General features: G+C 38.8%; 1 protein-coding gene across 1 annotated transcript in view; it reads left to right on the top strand.

Moving 5' to 3' along the window:
• The window catches only part of ST8SIA1 (ST8 alpha-N-acetyl-neuraminide alpha-2,8-sialyltransferase 1), a 150825-nt gene that overhangs the window by 83216 nt on the left and 49494 nt on the right, over positions 1–18115 (top strand). Inside the window, exons 3-4 of the mRNA XM_047868417.1 lie at positions 3355–3464; positions 14646–14738. Of these exons, the coding sequence (XP_047724373.1) occupies positions 3355–3464; positions 14646–14738 (203 nt within the window). The remainder of the gene's footprint in view (positions 1–3354; positions 3465–14645; positions 14739–18115) is intronic.

Genomic DNA, 18115 nt, shown 5'->3' with positions numbered 1-18115 from the left:
TAATCTACCTATTTATTATCACAGATCTATTGCACAGATCTATCTTACTTTATCTTACCTTTTTTTTTGTTAATCTGCCTATTTATTATTACAAATCTATTGCATTTGCTGCAATTTTTTCCTTTTATTTTTTGACACTTTTTTTTTTACTTGTCTTCCAAGATACCACACTTTTCCTGTGTTTTTTTTCCTCCCATTTTATTGGCTACTCCTTAGTCTCCTTTACTGATTTCTCTTCAGTCTCCTGACTTCTTGTTGGAATGTCCCAGGATTCAGGTCTTTGACCTTTTCTATCTTTTGTCTACACTTCTTCACCATCTAGTCTCCTACCTTTAGCTACATACTGTATGCTGACCGCTCCCAGCTGTCTTTGTCCAGGAAAGACCAGTTCCCTGACTGTACTCTCATATTTCAATTGCCTACTTGACACTGCCATTTAAATGCCTAAAGGGGGTGGCGCATGGGTGGCTCAGTCAGTTTAGTATCTGACTCTCCATCTCGGTTCAGGTCATGATCTCAGGGTCATGGGATCGAGCCCTACATCCAGCTCTATGGTGACCATGGAGTGTGCTTAAGATTCTCTCTCTCTCTGCTCCTGCCCCCACTCTAAAATTAAAAACAAATTCCTAAAGGGGATTTCATACTTGACATATTTAAAATTGAACTCCAGATCATTCTCCTCAAAACCTGCTCCTTTGTAATCTTCTATACCTCAACAAATGGCAAGTCCTTCTTTACAGCTGTTCTAGCCAAAATCCTTGGCATCATTCTTGATCCCTCTTTTTCTCTTACTCTAATTCTGTTACATCAGCAAATTCTGTCAGCTCTCCCTCCAAAATATCTTCAGAATCTGCTCACTTCTCATCATCCCTACTGCCATCACCCTAGTCCAAGCTACCAGAATCTCTAGTCTACTGTTACAGGAGACTCCTGACTGGTCCCTTTCTTTCTGCTCATGACATCTCATAGTCTGTTCATGCAGAGGCAGAGTGGTTGTTCCAAAATATGGCCTAACATCATTTCTTTGCTTGCCCTGCATTGACTTGATTTTCATCTTAGAATAAAACCTAGTCTTTGTCATACCCTTCAAAACCCTACAGAAGTTATTCCCTAACCTCCCCATGAGTTAACTCTCTGATTTCCTTTCCCACTTCTCTGTCCCTTGCTTACTCATCTCCAGACAATGGGGTCTTTGCTCTTCCTTTTGTACTCCAGGAGGGGTACAAATAGATATGCAAATAATAATATACATATTATATATGTATATTATGTATATTATGATGGCAGAACTCAGTTTGTCTGGGGGATGATAGGACATGTAGACCTTCCTCAAGGTCTACATCAGCGGTTCCCTCCAGATATATCTGTAATGCTCACTACCTCATCTTCAGGGATTTGCTTACATGTCTCCTTTGAGTTCTTCCCCAACCACCCTATTTAAATTGCAGTTCTTCAAAAGCATTTCTTGATTGTCTCATGCCAGTGATTTGTTTCTCTCCACAGTCCGTGTCACCATCTGACATACTGTTCATTTTACTCATTTGACTTCACTTATTATCTGTTTACCCACTAGAATGTAAGCTCCATAGGAACAGAGATTATTACTTATGTCCTGTCACCCAGAATAGTGCCTGGAACATAGAAGGTACTCAGTAAATACTTGTGGAATAAATTAATAGCTGATTTGAGCATAATTGCTTAAACCTACTCCCAACATATTATAGATCTAACCAATGTATTTCTAATGTTGACTTCAAATGCTCCTCAGGAATGACTGAGAAAAATTGCACATATCATCCTGGAACAATCTGGAAGTGTTAAGAGTTCTGGCCTTTGTCTGTCCTTCCTCTCTGTATCCTGCTCTGGGGTTCTGTGGACTGTTCTCTGTTGCAGTCATGTAGGGAGTTCTTAATTGTGTGCTGGCAAATACTTGGACTTTACAGTTTAAGTACTGTATCTTTATGAACTATATTTTCATAGCTCTGGCTGTTCCTTTTACATACTAGAAATAGAGGAAGTAAATTTTTTTCTTGTGCTGCATGAAGTGCCTACCTCAGTTTCACACAGACGCCTGGGATTTTATTTTTCTGGCTTAATTACTTTATGCCTATGTGAAGCCCTTTTATATTCATGTATTTATTCCACTTACTCTCTTGGTATAGTCCATATTATTTGCTTTGAATTCACCCAAAAATGGCCTACTTAATATCAGAATAGTTATTTTATGCACCAGTTATGTAGATGTGAGGTCTTCCCCCAAAGAACTCCAACCACTAGGCATTGTTTTAGTAAGCAGGAGATCATTCTCCTGGGGCTTCTTCCTGACCCAGCTAAAAGACACTGGATGACGCATTTCACTTTCAGGGGCTATTGCTAGGTTTTGAAAGTCCCTCATACTATAAATAGCACGTCAGGGAACACTCAGGTACACTGAACATTTTCTTTACACTCCACTTCAATGTTTGCAGGAGGAAAGTCACATGCCGTCTGGTTTGCACAGTCATTTGCCCCTTAGTGCCTCCCAGGTTCTAGACAGACCCACCCAAAGTGTACATTTTCTCATAAACACAGCATGTGCTTTCAGCATACTTTGTGCCTTTGTTTATACTGCTTTCTCTGCCTGGCAAAATCCTATTCATCCTGTAAGATTCATCTCAAGTGAGAAAGCCTTCCCTGAGTTGGCTTGGCAGAAATTTGCCTTTTTCCTCCTGTGTGGGATTCTCCATAGCATTTAGAGCATACTTCTTCTACAACAATTTCAGCATTACGTTAGGGTCTGTTACATAATTTTTTATGTTCACAATCTACCTACATCCCAGGCTGTGAGTCTGAGGCCTGTGATTTTTTGTATCTTTGTATTTACCCTGGACAGTTAGCATAAGAAGCACTGAGCAACATTTGTGGAGGGAATTGAGGACTGTAGGAATTAATGAAATTGCACTCAGATAGGGGGATAGAATTCATTTGAGTTTGTTCCCAGTTTAATGCCATTAAAAATAGACCTGGATTTTTCTATTTTCCCTAGGAGACACGATGTACATGGTCAGTTTGATACAAAATATGTTATATTTAAAAACACTTCAGGGAATCAAAGTTCTTTTTTCTTCTTTCTTTTCTTTCTTTCTTTCTTTCTTTCTTTCTTTCTTTTCTTTCTTTTCTTTCTTTCTTCCTTTTAGTTTCAAAGGAACAGGCTAGTGGATTCTTTACAAACTTCTTGGCATCTTTCTTTCCACATGCTCTTTTGCTCTGCCCAGTCTTCAATCAAATTCCTCCAATGGATCTGCTGTAAACAATGATTTTGTGAGCAGTTGTGTGTTCTCTGCAGTGAAAACCCGCCTTGTTTTCTGTTGCTAGGCAACCCCATTCCAGCTGCCCTTGAAGAAATGCGCGGTGGTGGGAAATGGTGGGATTCTGAAGAAGAGTGGCTGTGGCCGTCAAATAGATGAAGCAAATTTTGTCATGCGGTAAGAGAGAGCACCCACAGCGCGGCCTCTGCCTTCTCCCCTTTTCCCCACCACACCTCCCACAAGCCCTGGGGCCTTTCAAAACTAGTCACTTGTGATTAATCAATTGTAACTGCTCTTTAGCTTCCCTTCAAGTTCATGTACAAGTGAATTTAGGAGAGGGCCGGGGAGCAGGGGAACATGCCCCAAGAAAGTACAAAACCAAGAAGGGTTCAGAGGTCATGGGGAAACCCAAAAGTAGAAACACTGAGCTTTTGTGTTAGATTATACAGTCAGGTGACAAAAACTTTAAAAATTGATTTAAAAATTGACTGTGAATACACATTTTCATTTATTCATTACACTCTACACCCTTTTCTTCTCTGTTTTTCACAAAAATGTTTGTAAGTAGCCAGTGGGATTTGAAGAGGGATCTGATGATGTGTGTTTGGCTAGGAACACTGGAAGGAAGGAGGGGTCATAACTTTTGTGCAGGGAGGAAGCTTGGTAAAGGGACTGAGTGGTGACATGTCACTTCAAGGGGAAAATAGGAGGCTTCTACAGGGCCATGTAAAAGAATTGCTAAGATGCAGCCAGCCAGGGCTAGAGACCATCAACCTGTAGTGGTGCCAACCTGCACTTGTGGGTGATTTTGACCAGGAGTGAAGACAGCAAGTGATTGGATTAACATGAGTTTGGGATTGTGTGGCTGAGAGGGAGGAAGAATGGGGAGTGACAACATGGAGGATCCTGGCTAGAGAAAGTGTGAGGTGATACACCTTGAAGTCTGGGCTAGTTAGCAAGTGGGCTTTGAGGAGCATGACCAAGAGACGAAGGGCACCAAACGGGGCCAAAGGACAGGGTCATTCAGAGCCCCAAGGGAGTGGGTGGTGGCAAAGATGGAGGAGAGATGGAATCATAAGAACCGATGTCAAAGAGTGGCCCACTGGAGTATATGATGGCAGAACTCAGTTTGTCTGGGGGATGATAGGACATGTGGCAGAAAAAGAAGACACATGTAACTGCAGAAGTGTAGGAACTTTGAAGCTGTATTGTGGAGATTCTTTCAGGTGGATCCCAAAGCCCAAAGTCTCCCTGAAGTAGGAATAACTATGACCCATGTGCCAGAGGGCTCCAGGGCCAGGAAGGTGGAGGCCTACAGCAACACAGAGGGAAGGAAGAAGCTGAGTAAAGGAAGGGGAACAGTGGCATGGGATTTGGTTTTTGTGTTCATGTTTAAGGGTAAATAAATAATGGTCTAGAAATGGTCAAAGGTGGCTAAGAGTACACTAAACCACCTCTGAGCTCAATGGAATAGGGGAGAGTGAAAGCACTCCTTGTTGAGTATTTCAGGGGAAGCCATGTACCTGGGGGAGGGCCAAGCTCCCACTCAGAGAACGAGAGTTGGGCTTCTTAGAAGATCATTTTATCTTTGGTGAAGCCTGTAGCACAGTGGGGAGATTCTTCTATATCTGTCTTTCCTTCATGGATGCGCCCTGCCATAGTTTTTCCAGTGTAGGACTATGTTTTCCTCTCCATTGCAATTATTATTATTATTGCAATATATATAAACAATAAGAAAATGTAGAAAATAATAATGTAGTTCTCATAATTCAAGTCAATACAGCATCTATTTATTGAGCTCCTGCTTTGTTTGGGCCTTAGCTGGGTCTAGAAACAGTACGTTAAACAATTCTGCCTTGGGGGCACCGGGGTGGCTCCATTGTGTAAGTATCCAACTCTTGATTTCAGCTCAGGTCTTGATCTCACGGTTTGTGGGTTCCAGCCCCACATTGTGGCATGGAGCCTGCTTGGAATTCTCTCTCTCCCTCTCTCTCTGCCTCTCCCCTACTCTCTCCCTCTCTCTCAAAATAAAGAAATACTCATTAAAAACATTAAAAACAAAACCAAAACTATTCTGTCTTGTATTTAGAACCTAGAGATGTGCTAGGGCTCTGATAGGGGTAATTCAGAGGCAGAGGGTGAGGGATCAGGAACCTTCTGATAAGTGGTGTGTGGAGTGAGCCCTCTCTCCATTTCACTCTGGGGACAGGAAGAGCCTTTCTGAGGCTTTAATGTGGAAAAGATGCCAAGTGCTGCCACAGTGCAGTGAGATGAGGCTGGAGAGATATTTATGCTATGGGAGTGGCCACTGTTTAGGTTCATGGGAAGAGCAAAGGCCCTGGGGCCAAACTCAGGTACCCACTTCAATGCACTGGCATTAGGGAGAGGCTGAGGAGCCAGCAAAGAACACAGTGGGGAAGAGGAGGACAAGCCCTTGCCACAAACTAGCTCTGTGACCTACTGCACGTCATTTATCCTTGCTGGGGCTCAGTTTGCCAGTCTTTATGAGGGAGTTGGAGTGGACAATTCCTCAAGCCTTTCCACTGTGGAAACTGGTTCTATCTGTGATTATATGAATAGCATGTAATTGTAACAGTTTGTGTAGTCTAGTTTATATTTTCAGCTTCCTCTTGAGTATGTTTATTTGCTCTTTCCAAAAACTATGTAAGGAACAAGGAGGAGTGGTTATTATACTCACAGATTCAGGGAATTTAAGTGATTTCAAGAGGCCTTAGTATAATCTGGCAGGAGGCAGTAAAATAAATGTATTTTTATATTATTCCTAAGTGTGTATATGTGTGTGTCACTACATTTAGGAAGATGCATATTTTAAACTTAACGTGTTGAAGACTAGACCTAAGCATTTTAGGAGGTTATCTATATTTATTTACTGTAAATAAACAAGACTAAGACTGCATTATAGGCCATCAACATTGCTGTATTCAAATTCAGAATTAATGAGTGTTTGTGGTTAGGGTGCATAGCCCAGTATTAAGCATAATGTTCATAGAGTAATGGGAGAGGTGAGGACTAAGAATTCAAAGAGTTAGAGTGATGTGTGCATGTGCCTTTTATTTAATTTCAAGAATAGCACCATTTTCTTTTTTTAAATTGAACTATAATTAACATTAGTTTTAGGTGTACAACATAATGATTTGTTATTTGTATGCGCTGAAACAATCACCACAATAAGTCTCATTTCCCCATTACCATATAAAATTACATAATATGCAATAGGGTAATTATTGACTATAGTCATCATGCTCTATGTTACTCCCATGACTTATTTATTTTCTGACTGGAGATTTGTATTTCCTGACCCCCTGTTCCCATTTCTCCCACTCCCATCCCTGTCCCCTCTAATAACACCAATCTGTTTTCTCCATCTATGAATTTTGTTTTGTTTTGTTTGTTTTGTGTTTTTGATTCCACATATAAGTGAAATCACAAAGCATTTGTCTTTCTCTGTGACTTAGTTCACTTATGGTAATACTCTCAAGGTCTATCTGTGTTGTGACAAATGGCAAGATTTCATTCTTTTTTATAACTGATTAGTATTCCATTGTATGTATATACCTCATCATCTTTATCCTTTCATCCATTTTTTAAAGTTTTTATGTACTTATTTTTGTGAGAGAGGGAGAGACAGAGAGCGAGAGAGAACAGGGAAGGGGCAGAGAGAGAGAGGGAGAGAGAGAATCTCAAGCAGGCTCCATGTTGTCAGCGCAGATCCCACAAACTGTGAGATCATCACTTGAGCCAAGATCAAGAGTCAGATGCTTAACCAACTGAGCACCCAGGCGTCGCTATCCTTTCATCCATTGATGGACACTCTATGTCTTTTGATTGGAGAATTTAGTCCACTTATATTTAAACTAATTATAGGTAGGTATGTACTTTTGTCATTTACTTCATTGTTTTCTGGCTTTTTCTAGTTCCTCTTTGTTTCTTCTTTTGTACTCTCCCCCATATGGTTTGATACCTTTCTTCAGTGTTATGTTCCAATTCCATTCTTATTATCTTTTGTATATCTACTGTAAGTTTTTGCTTTGTGGCTACCATGAGGCTTACATATATCAGCCTATATATTCAGACTAGTCTATTTTAAGTTGATAGCAAGTTAAGTTTGAATACATACTAAAGCCATACATTTTTAGTCCTCTGTCCGTGTTTTGTTTTTGATGTCATGTTTTACATCATTTTATTTTGTGTATCCTTTAATTATTGTAATTATAATTATTTTTACTCGTTTTATATTTTAACCTTCATGGTAACTTTGTAAATGGTTAGTCCATTACCTTTATTATATATTTGCCTTTACCAATGAAAATTTCACTTTCATATGTTTTCTTGTTATTAATAAGTGCCCTTTCTCTTCAGTTTAAAGAAGTTCCTTAAATTTTTTTTAATGTTTATTCATTTTTGAGAGACACAGAGATACAGGGCATGAGCAGGGGAGGAGCAGAGAGAGAGGGAGACACAGAATCCGAAGCAGGCTCCAGGCTCTGAGCTGTCAGCACAGAGCCTGAGGTGGGGATCGAACCCATGAACCATGAGATCATGACCTGAGCCAACGTCAGACACTTAACTGAGCCATACAGGTGCCCTAAAGAAGTTCCTTTAATGTTTCTTGTAAGGCCAGTTTGGTGGTGTTCCTTTAGTTTTTGCTTGTCTGGAAAGCCCTCTATCTCTCCTTCAATTGAAGGATAACCTTGCCAGGTACAGTCTTCTTGATTGGCAGTTTTTTGCTTTCCATACCTAGAATATATCATGCCATTTCCTTCTGATCTGCAAGGTTTCTGCTGAAAGTCTGAATATAGTCTTAAGAGGGTTTCCTTTATATATATTAAGTTGTTTTTCTCTTGCTGCCTTAAGATTCTATCTTTAACTTTGATATTTTTTAAACGTTTATTTATTTATTTTGAAAGAGAGAGAGAGAGAAAGAGAGAGAGAGAGACCAGGGAAAGGACACAGGAAGAGAGAGAGAGGGAATCCCAAGCAGGCTCTGCTCTGTTAGCATAGAGCCCAACACAAGGCTCGATCCCACAAACCATGAGATCATGACCTGAGCCAAAATCAAGAGTTGGGTGCTTAACTGACTGAGCCACCCAGCACTCCTAACTTTTGACATTTTAACTATAATGTGTCCTCGTGTGGGTCTCTAGATGTATCTTTTTTTTTTTTTTAACTCTCTGGACTTTCTAAATCTGAATGTCTATTTCATTCCCCAGGTTAGGGAAGTTTTCAGTAATCATTTCTTCAAGTAAATTTTCTGTCCCTTTCTCTTCTCCTCCTGGTATCCCCCATATTATGCAAATGTTGATCTACTTGATGTTGTACCAGAGGTTCTTAAACTATCTTCACTTCAAAGTTCTTTTTTTCTTTTTTTCTTTTTGCTGCTTTGTTTGGGTGAGTTCCAATGTCCTGCCTTCCAGATGACTGATACTTTCTTATATTTCATCTACTCTGCTGTTGAAACCCTCTAGTGTATTTTTCAGTTCAGTTATTGTATTTTTCTACTCTATGATTTCTGTTTGGTATTTTCTTTTTTAAAATTTTTTAAATGTTTATTTATTTTGTGAGAGAGATAGAGAGAGAGAGAGAGAGAGAGAGAGAGAGAGCAAGTGGGGCAGGGGCAGAGAGAGAGGGAGAGAGTGAATCCCAAGCAGGTTCCATGCTGCCAGCGCAGAGCCCGGACATGGGGCTCAGTCCAACAGATGGTGAGATCATGACCTGAGCCAATATCAAGAGTCAGATGCTTAACTGACTGAGCCACCCAGGTGCCCCTGTTTGGTACTTTCGTATATTTTATATCTGTTTGTTGAAATTCTTTCTGTGTTCATCCACTCTCCTGAGATTGGTGAGCATCTTTGTGATCATTACTTTGAACTCTATCAGGTAAATTACTTATCTCCATTTCATTAAGATTTTGTTCTGGGGTTTTATCTTGTTCTTTCAACTGAAGAATATACCTCTTTTCCTCATTTTGCTTGACACTCTGTGTTTGTGTCTATGTATTATGTCAAACAGTTATGTGTCCCGGTCTTCAAAGAATGGTTACAGGAAGATGGGGATCTGTTTTAGTTTGCTGTCTGTTCAGTGACCTGGGGTTGGTTGCCTGCCAGGAACTGTTTCTCTAATTGTTTAAGACCTGTGGGGCCCAGATACACAAGTTCCCCTTGGCCCAGAGCCAGGTGTTTGAGGGGCATCCTTTGTGTGTCCTGCATGCAGCTGCTGACTTTGGAGACACGGGTCTACAAGACAGTGCCAGACTGGAGCATGTTCTTCCACAAGCTTTGGCAGGGCAGAGGAACAATAGGATTCATGCCTGCTAAGTTTGGAATTTTATATCAAAGGAGGGAATTGGAGCACCAGTTCAGGGAAAGTGGTGCCGGCAAGGTAGGAGAGTGCAAAAATAACCCGTGGAATCACCTCCATTCCTGGAGAGAGTTCCAACAGACCCTTGCACTTCTGGCAGATGCTTTAAGATTAGCCCGTGCATTTCATTCGCATATGGTCAATGTGCTTTTCAACTTGCCATTTTCGTGCTGATTCCCAGGGTAAATGAGTCAGTGCACGAGCCCTTTTAAGATGGGAGTCTTAGTTTCCTATAGTCCTTTGGGTCTTCTGGGTATAAGCCATGCTGGTTTTCAAAGCCAGACATTTTGGGGCCTCGTCTCTCTGATGCAGGTCCCAGGGGTTGGGGTGCATGATCTGGGGCTCAAGTACTTTTCTCCTTAGGGATATGCTCTATAATTGCTATAATGCTATAGCAATTGGTGTGCCCAGGGGAGGAGATGAGTATGGGGTCTTCCTATGCCACCGTCTTGAACACCTGCAAAGAATATGGCCATTTTCATAATGCACTTAAATTCTTTAAAAGCCTCATTTATGGTTTATAATATGAGAGTAATTAAAGGTTGACAATCTGTTTATAAATTATTCTTATTTGACCATTTATGGATCTACTTAGAAATGGTTGCTTCATGCACAATTTTTGGGCACCCTGAGAAAATTGAGGTAGTATCATACATTCAAAATTAAATATTTAGTGAGTACATATGATTAGAAAGCATGTAGTATGTCTGGTATTAGACTATAGGGTGCAGGGACAGTTACAGTGAGAGAACAGATCCAAAAACAGCCTTACCTGCACACAGGGATATACCACATTACTTCAAAGTGTTTTTTCAGTATTAGGATATAACAATATCACACTTTTCTTCGCTTAGGTATTTTCAAGTGCATTTTTAAAATTTTACTTTATTTGTTACTTTTTAACGTTTGAATTTAAATTCTGGTTAGTTAACATATAGTGTAATATTGGATTCAGGAGTAGAATTTAGTTATTCTTTATTTATGTATCACCCAGTGCTTATCACAAGTGCCCTCTTCAAGTACATTTTCTAATGCTAAAAATTTATTTCTTGTTTTTCTTTTTTTTAAAATTTTTTTAAACGTTTATTTATTTTTGAGACAGAGAGAGACAGAGCATGAGCGGGGGAGGGGCAGAGAGAGAGGGAGACACAGAATCTGAAACAGGCTCCAGGCTCTGAGCAGTCAGCACAGAGCCCGACGCGGGGATCGAACTCACGGACCACGAGATCATGACCTGAGCCCAAGTTGGACGCTTAACCGACTGAGCCACCCAGGCACCCCTATTTCTTGTTTTACAAAGTAAATGTTTGCTCTATAACCCAATACAACACTTAAAAAATAATATTGTTGAATAAAATTTATCTGGAAGGTCTGGAAGCCAGAGGTAATGGTAATTGCATCTTGGAGATGATTTGGGTGGCTCAGAGATACAAGTGAGGGTAACATAATTTTGGTACCTTGGAATTAGGCTCAAATGTGTACTTTGCATACTTAATTATGTATAACATTTTTTAAAGTTCTTATTTAAACTCCAGTTAGTTAGCATACATTATAATACTAGTTTCAGGTGTACAATATAGTGATCCAATACTTCCTCACAATACCTGGTGCTCATCACAACAAGTGCCTTCCTTAATCCCCATGGCCTATTCAGCCCATTCCCACACACACTTCTCCTCTAGTAACCATCGGTTTGTTCGATGTAGTTAAGAGTCTGTTTCCTGGTTTGCGTCTCTCTCTTTTCCCCCTATGCTCAATTGTTTTGTTTCCTAAATTCCACATATGAGTGAAATCATATGGTATTTCTCTTTATTTGACTGACTTATTTCATCAGCACAATACTCTTTAGCTTCATCCTCATCACTGCAAATGGCAAGATTTCATTCTTTTTTATGGCTGAGTAATATTCCATTATGTATATGATTACCACTTCTTTATCTGATCATCAGTTGATGGACACTTGGGTTGTTTTCATAGTTTGGCTATTGTTGTAGATAATGCATAACAAACATCAGGGTGTATCCCTTTGAATTAGTGTGTTTGTATTCTTTGAGTAAGTACCTTGCAGTTGAATTGCTGGATGATAGGGTAGTTCAATTTTTAACTTTTTAAGGTAACTCCATATTGTTTTCCAGAGTGACTGTACCAGTTTGCATTCCTACAAACAGTGCAAGAGGGTTCCCCTTTTTCCTCATCCTCGCCAACACCTGTTATTTCTTGTGTTGTTGATTTTAGCCATTCTCACAGGTGTCAGGTGATATCTCATTGTAGTTTTGATTTGTATTTCTTTTTTTTTTTCTTTTTAAATTTTTTTTCAACGTTTATTTATTTTGGGACAGAGAGAGACAGAGCATGAACGGGGGAGGGGCAGAGAGAGAGGGAGACACAGAATCGGAAACAGGCTCCAGGCTCTGAGCCCTCAGCCTAGAGCCCAACGCGGGGCTCGAACTCACGGACCGCGAGATCGGGACCTGGTTGAAGTCGGACGCTTAACCGACTGCGCCACCCAGGCACCCCTTGATTTGTATTTCCCTGATGATGAATGATATGTATGACATTTTAAAAGTACTTTTATGATTTTTTTCTGTTTAAAGATTCCTCTTCACCAAACCCAACCACTTTCCTCCCCAATTCAAAGAATATTCATTTCTCATCAATTCTGTGATCAATCTTTCAGGATCATGAGCACGGTTACCAAGACACATTAGCCATTAATATCTGTTAATTGTGCCAACAAACAATAATACAAATTTTGAAACACTTTTACACAATTAAGCCTTATTAGAAACAATTTGTATTAAATATGCCTTCTTTGTAAATCTATGTAATTATCAATTTAGGAATTGAGGAGCTAAAGTTACAGTGTGCTTTTTCTAAGAAAAGAGCTATAAGGAAGTGCCACAGACATTTGCACTTGAAGAGAAAGTTTACCCAGAAGAACTTAAGGCAGATACTTACACCAAAATACAGTGTCATTATTTTCCAGAAATGCATATGTTAAAAGGTTGTCTTAATTGTTTTAAGCAATTAAAGCAATTAAGTTTCCTGTGTTGTAGGATTTGACAATCAGTATCCGGGAGTTTTTCTTGAGCTTTTACTATGTGACAGAAGGTATAAAGGAACCCAGACATAGGAGCCATGGGTCAACCTACTGGAATTAAATACTGCTATGTGTCATTAATAATGTCAAAACAAGTTGGCTGAACTCCCCAGCGGTATTCAGAGGTTACAGTTTTTCTGTAACATGTTTGATTCTAAAATGTTATCAAGATCAAATCTTCCTTACGAGATAAATGCCCAAATTTTAGCTTATGTTTTATCCTTGAAATCACCTTCATCTTTGCAAAGGTCAGTTAAATCTCAAGATCATAGCACCATTGCCGGATGAGCCTGGTTGGTAATGCTTAAGCTCATTCCCCCACAAGGGTTCTCAGAAACCACACGAGATATGGTGTGACCACTAGGCTCTAGACATCTCAAGAGGAGGCCCTGTGACTTGGCTTCCCCTTCACCCGCTTACAGTGACCATTGTGTTTGTTCTCAGTGGGCACTCAGCAAAAGTCACCAGCTGCCTGACCAATTAATCTGTGGGTAGCTGCCTGAAAACCCAATATCTCATTACTGCAGAGCAGATGAAAGGAACATTCCAAATCAACTGAGACAAGTTCCACCCAGGATGCCCTGATGTGGTAGGAGTCACAGAGCAAACACAAGATAACATCAAGGAACTTGAGCTGATCAGCTGAGTGGGTGCATGGACAATTCCATGCTTTGGGGAAATTTGTAGGGCAAATTTAGTAGTTGGGGGAATGGCAGAGCTCTTGTTCACTACAAACACATGAAGTTTTAGTTTGTTGAAATAGTGACAAGTTAGACATGCCCTGATGTGGTAGGAGTCAAGTTAGAGCTATGGGTGGAGAGGAGAAAGTAGGACAGAGTAATAAAAGAAAACCTAATGTAAAGTACAGATTCATTTAGGGTCTTCATAAATAATATGTATATATTTAGTTATATGTATATATACTTCTGATACATGATATTTTTTAGTTTTTACTATGTGTGAGGTATCAAGCTAGGGACTTCTTACACATTTTTTACTGTAATCCTTAGAACAGCCTCATTAGAAAGGAAAAGCCATTATCCTCATTTTGTGTAATGGGGAAACTGAGGCCAGACAGATGAATTAACTTGCCTAATGTTCCCCTGGTAGAAAGCCATGGAATTTGGATATGCAGTTGCCATATTTTCCATTGTAAACATTCATAAGACATTGTGGCCAAGGAAAGCAGCCGGCGCTGCTGGGGTGGTGTGTGTGTGTGTGTGTGTGTGTGTGTGTGTGTGTGTGTGTGGTGAGGGAGGGGAGTTATTTTTGTCACCAGGAAACCATCACCTGTACTCTTTCCCTTGGCTGAACTGGGACAGTGGAGAATCAGTGCATTTCTTTAGATAACAAATCACTATGTGTTCACCAGTAGTCAACACATGCATTGGGCATATATTGATTTAGATGGCAGAGTTTGCTCTGAATGTACATTGTAAAATTTAGAATTTGGGAAAAGAAAGAAAAACAAAAGAAAAGAAGCAAATACAATTCTTACCTGTGTCTTGAGGTTTTGGGGTATACAGAGAACACTGTAGTCCTGTGTCCTTAATGTACCACACCCTCTTGAGTTCCAGTTTCAAGCCTAATACGTCCTGTCCTACCGCCTCAAAAATATTTTGAATGGAATAGTTAATGTCTCTTTTTTAATAGATCACTTAACTCTCTAGCTGACATTTTCTTTCTTCTAAACAGGACTAGTTTTTATGATTGCACTTTGGAGATGGTTATAGTTAGTCATCTAATGACTATTAAAAGGGAGAGGTGATAAAAATGATTATTTTTGAACTGAGCTAGACCTAGTAAAATTCCCATTTGTCATGAAAACAGACTTGATTTAAAAGTTTGTAAATCATTCTAAAATGTTTTTGTTTCTCTAGATGCAATCTTCCTCCTTTGTCAAGCGAATACACTAAAGATGTTGGATCCAAAAGTCATTTAGTGACAGCTAACCCCAGCATAATTCGGCAAAGGTAAGAGTTTATGACTTTTGTTTGTGAGGAACTAAAGAGGAAGGCCTTTGAAGTATTTAACATCTTAAAGACAGTGAACATAATTCAGTTTGAGAAATAAAGACGAAACCCATCTGGACAGGCAGGAAAAATGAAGGAGAGAATTGTAAATAAACTAAGGAGGATTATGGGAATCTAAACACTATTTTATGCTTCTTCTGGGACTCCGTTTCTTTCCTTTAGAGGTGGTAAAAATAACATGAAAATTCATTGTTTTGCTCAAAAGAAGCAATAGCCTGCTTACTCATTCCTACTACTCTCCAACTTCTTGGCTTTTGTCCCAACTCGTTGATTGGCATTGATTGGTGAACTGAGTTAATATTGGTTTTGTTAAAGAATAAAAACAAAAAATGACCAACCTACTGTACATGTATGCATGAACATAATAATATTGTTAGAATGCACAGGAATTTTTAATCATGCGATGATCTTATACTATGTTACAATCAATCAGATTTAGGAACTCAGATGGAAAATTCTTGCTCCCAAATCAATTCTAGAGATCTTGACAGCTGCTGTGGAAGCTTCGGTGGGTTGGTCTCTAGTTGATGAAGCCGGTCAGTACACTATGGGCTGTTTCTCCAAGGATTATTCATTATAGAGAATGACTCAATCCCTGTGAAAAGAGGAATCCAACATTGCCTCATATTCTCCCATACAGATAACTAGCAATTAGGACTGAAATACCCAGATGTTGTGGGCTCAGTCAGTTGTAATCTAAAGGAGTCCTATCCAAGTGACTAGCACCTGTGTGTCACTTTATAAGCAATGCTGCACCTGCTTGTTTGGGTTTAACAGTAAGCATTCTCACACAATAGATCTTTAGAAATACAACCCAACAATTTTTAATTTTGACAGATACTGTGAAATCACCCTTCTAAAATGTACCATTTACTTTCTCTTTTGTAAATGATAAGACTACCTGTTTCCCAATACTAAAAACGACATTATGTACTATTCATCTTTTAAGTTTTTGGCAGTTTGTTAGTTGGGAGATGATATATTACTTTTTACTTAATATGCATTTTTCTGAATACAGCAAAGGCTGAGTGGGTATTGATTATTAGTATTTCCTCTGTGAATTGCCTGCTTGTATTTTTTGCTCGTTTTGTGTGATTTTTCTTTTAAAAAATATTTTCCTGTTGATTTATAGGAATGGTTTGTATGATAGATATTAACTATTTATATTATAGATATGTTTGCCATATATGTAGCAAATATTTCCTTCTAGCATATCATAGATCTTTTAACTTATGTCCTTTCAAAATTTACCATGTTTTATGCAATGAAATTTCCTTTTCCTTTATGGCTTTATTTTTAAATCTTTCTTTGGATGATCCTCCTTATCCACATCCCCTCCATAAAAAAATATTATCTTGTATTTTCTAGTGCATTTATAGTTTCATTTTTCATATTTAAGAAATTCAATCCATGTGAATATTTATTTTTATAACAATACTTTTATTGTATTTCAATAAAATAAATATATGTATAGGAGGACACATAATTATGGTAGCAAAAATAAGGTTAGAGAAGATAGCATTATTGATTTCTTTAAAAGAAATTCTCAGCAAGGAACTCTGCTATAGCCTTTGTTAGGATATATTGTTTAGAGCGCATTCTTATCTTTTAAAAAACAGTTTTATTGAGGTATAATTGCAGGTATAACACATGGTTAATGTATATAATTTGATGATTTTGGGCATATGCATACACTAATGATACTTACTACCACACTCAAGGTACTAAACATATCTATCACCTCCAAAAGTTTCCTTGGGCTTCTGTTGTGTGTGTGTGTGTGTGTGTGTGTGTGTGTGGTAAGAATGCATAACATGAGATCTGACTTCTTCACAAATTGTTGTTCAGTGGATATAAAGTGCATTCTTCTTGACTGCACCCAGAACAAAGAGATTAGTTAGGACAGTTGAGACGCGAGGTTAGAGAGGGCTTTGCAGGAAGTCACGCTTACCTTCTGAGTGCTTTGTTATGGGCTCAGAGAAGAGAGGTTGTTCTAATATGGCAGCAGAGTGTATTGGATGTTCAAATTCACTGCTATTGTTTGCTTCCTTTCTTTGCTGAGTTTTGTAGGTAGATGACAGCAAGGATCTGTTCATGGGGTTACCCCTTCATCAACATACTGCTTCTAATTCCTTGGGCCTCAAATAGTTTTGTTTAAATATCCTTTAAAAGTATTTTAAAAATCCATCATTGTTTCCTTGATCATTTTTAAGTTGTCTAATTGTTTGGCATAAGGTTATATTTCACCAAGTATGCACTTTCAGTGTATTCTATATTGTGCATATGCTTTAAATATATATTGCCAAAGTCTCAGAAATGCAGATACAGCTCTTTGGATGTTACCTGCCCTTCTAACAAAGTCAGTGTTCTTTGTTGAAGTAATTCAGAAGTCAAGTTGCCTTTCTGTAGGAAAAAGGCTGACCACCTTTTAATTCAAGTAGGTGTTAAAATGTAACCCATATAATCATCTTACTTCTGAATTCTAATTACTCAACATAGAAGTAAGGTATGGGGATTGCCAGTAGTTTATTCTCTGGATAAGATGAAGTATAGCTTCTTTGTATTTCTTATAAGGATCTTTTTGTTCTTTCTCAAGGGACACTCCCTCAGAAACTGTATCTTGGAAATGTTTCTTTGTTTGCCTGCCTGAGTGGTTTTTACCCTCTGAGACAATGCATTATTGTAATATTTGGGTGATAGGAGGTGTGCCTTTTGTGAAGTGGAGAAGGGAGAATTATGAAAGTAGAGCCTGGAAAAAAGATTGTTGCCTAGGCTGTCGGATTTGTCTCGAGCAAATAAGTTTTAGGAAAGGATATATGTGGAAGTGGAACTTGGAAATTCACAGGGGAAGAGGAGATAAAAATGCAAGCTTCACAAGAACAATGCTGCCAGGGTGTTCATTCAACAAATACTATCTAACTTGAATGACACATGGCTGAAGTTCCCATCCTGGAGTTGCTGACAGTCAGCAGATATTCCCATGATCCTATTGAATGGTCTGTTGAAGAGTTTTAGGGGTTCCCTGAACCCCTTCTGAAATTTATACAAAACTTTCATGTATGTGCACATATTTTTTTCTATCAGATTTTCCATAGTTTCCATTACTCACAAATATTTAAAATTTACTTGGCCTAGCCTGAGTCATTCTACAGTAACGTGATGTAAAAATAGAGATGAGACTTCTCAAAGCTTGTTTCAATACAATTTTTTCAGTAGAGTTGAAAACTCAATTAGCCATTTACCTGCAACAGGAGTTCAGTATGTATTTGGGAAAATGATTATTTTACATAAAAACTGGAACTTAATTGATTGTCCTA

Source organism: Prionailurus viverrinus, chromosome B4 (genome assembly GCF_022837055.1).
Source record: "Prionailurus viverrinus isolate Anna chromosome B4, UM_Priviv_1.0, whole genome shotgun sequence".
NCBI lineage: Eukaryota > Metazoa > Chordata > Mammalia > Carnivora > Felidae > Prionailurus > Prionailurus viverrinus.
This window is presented reverse-complemented; position numbering and strand designations above follow the sequence as displayed.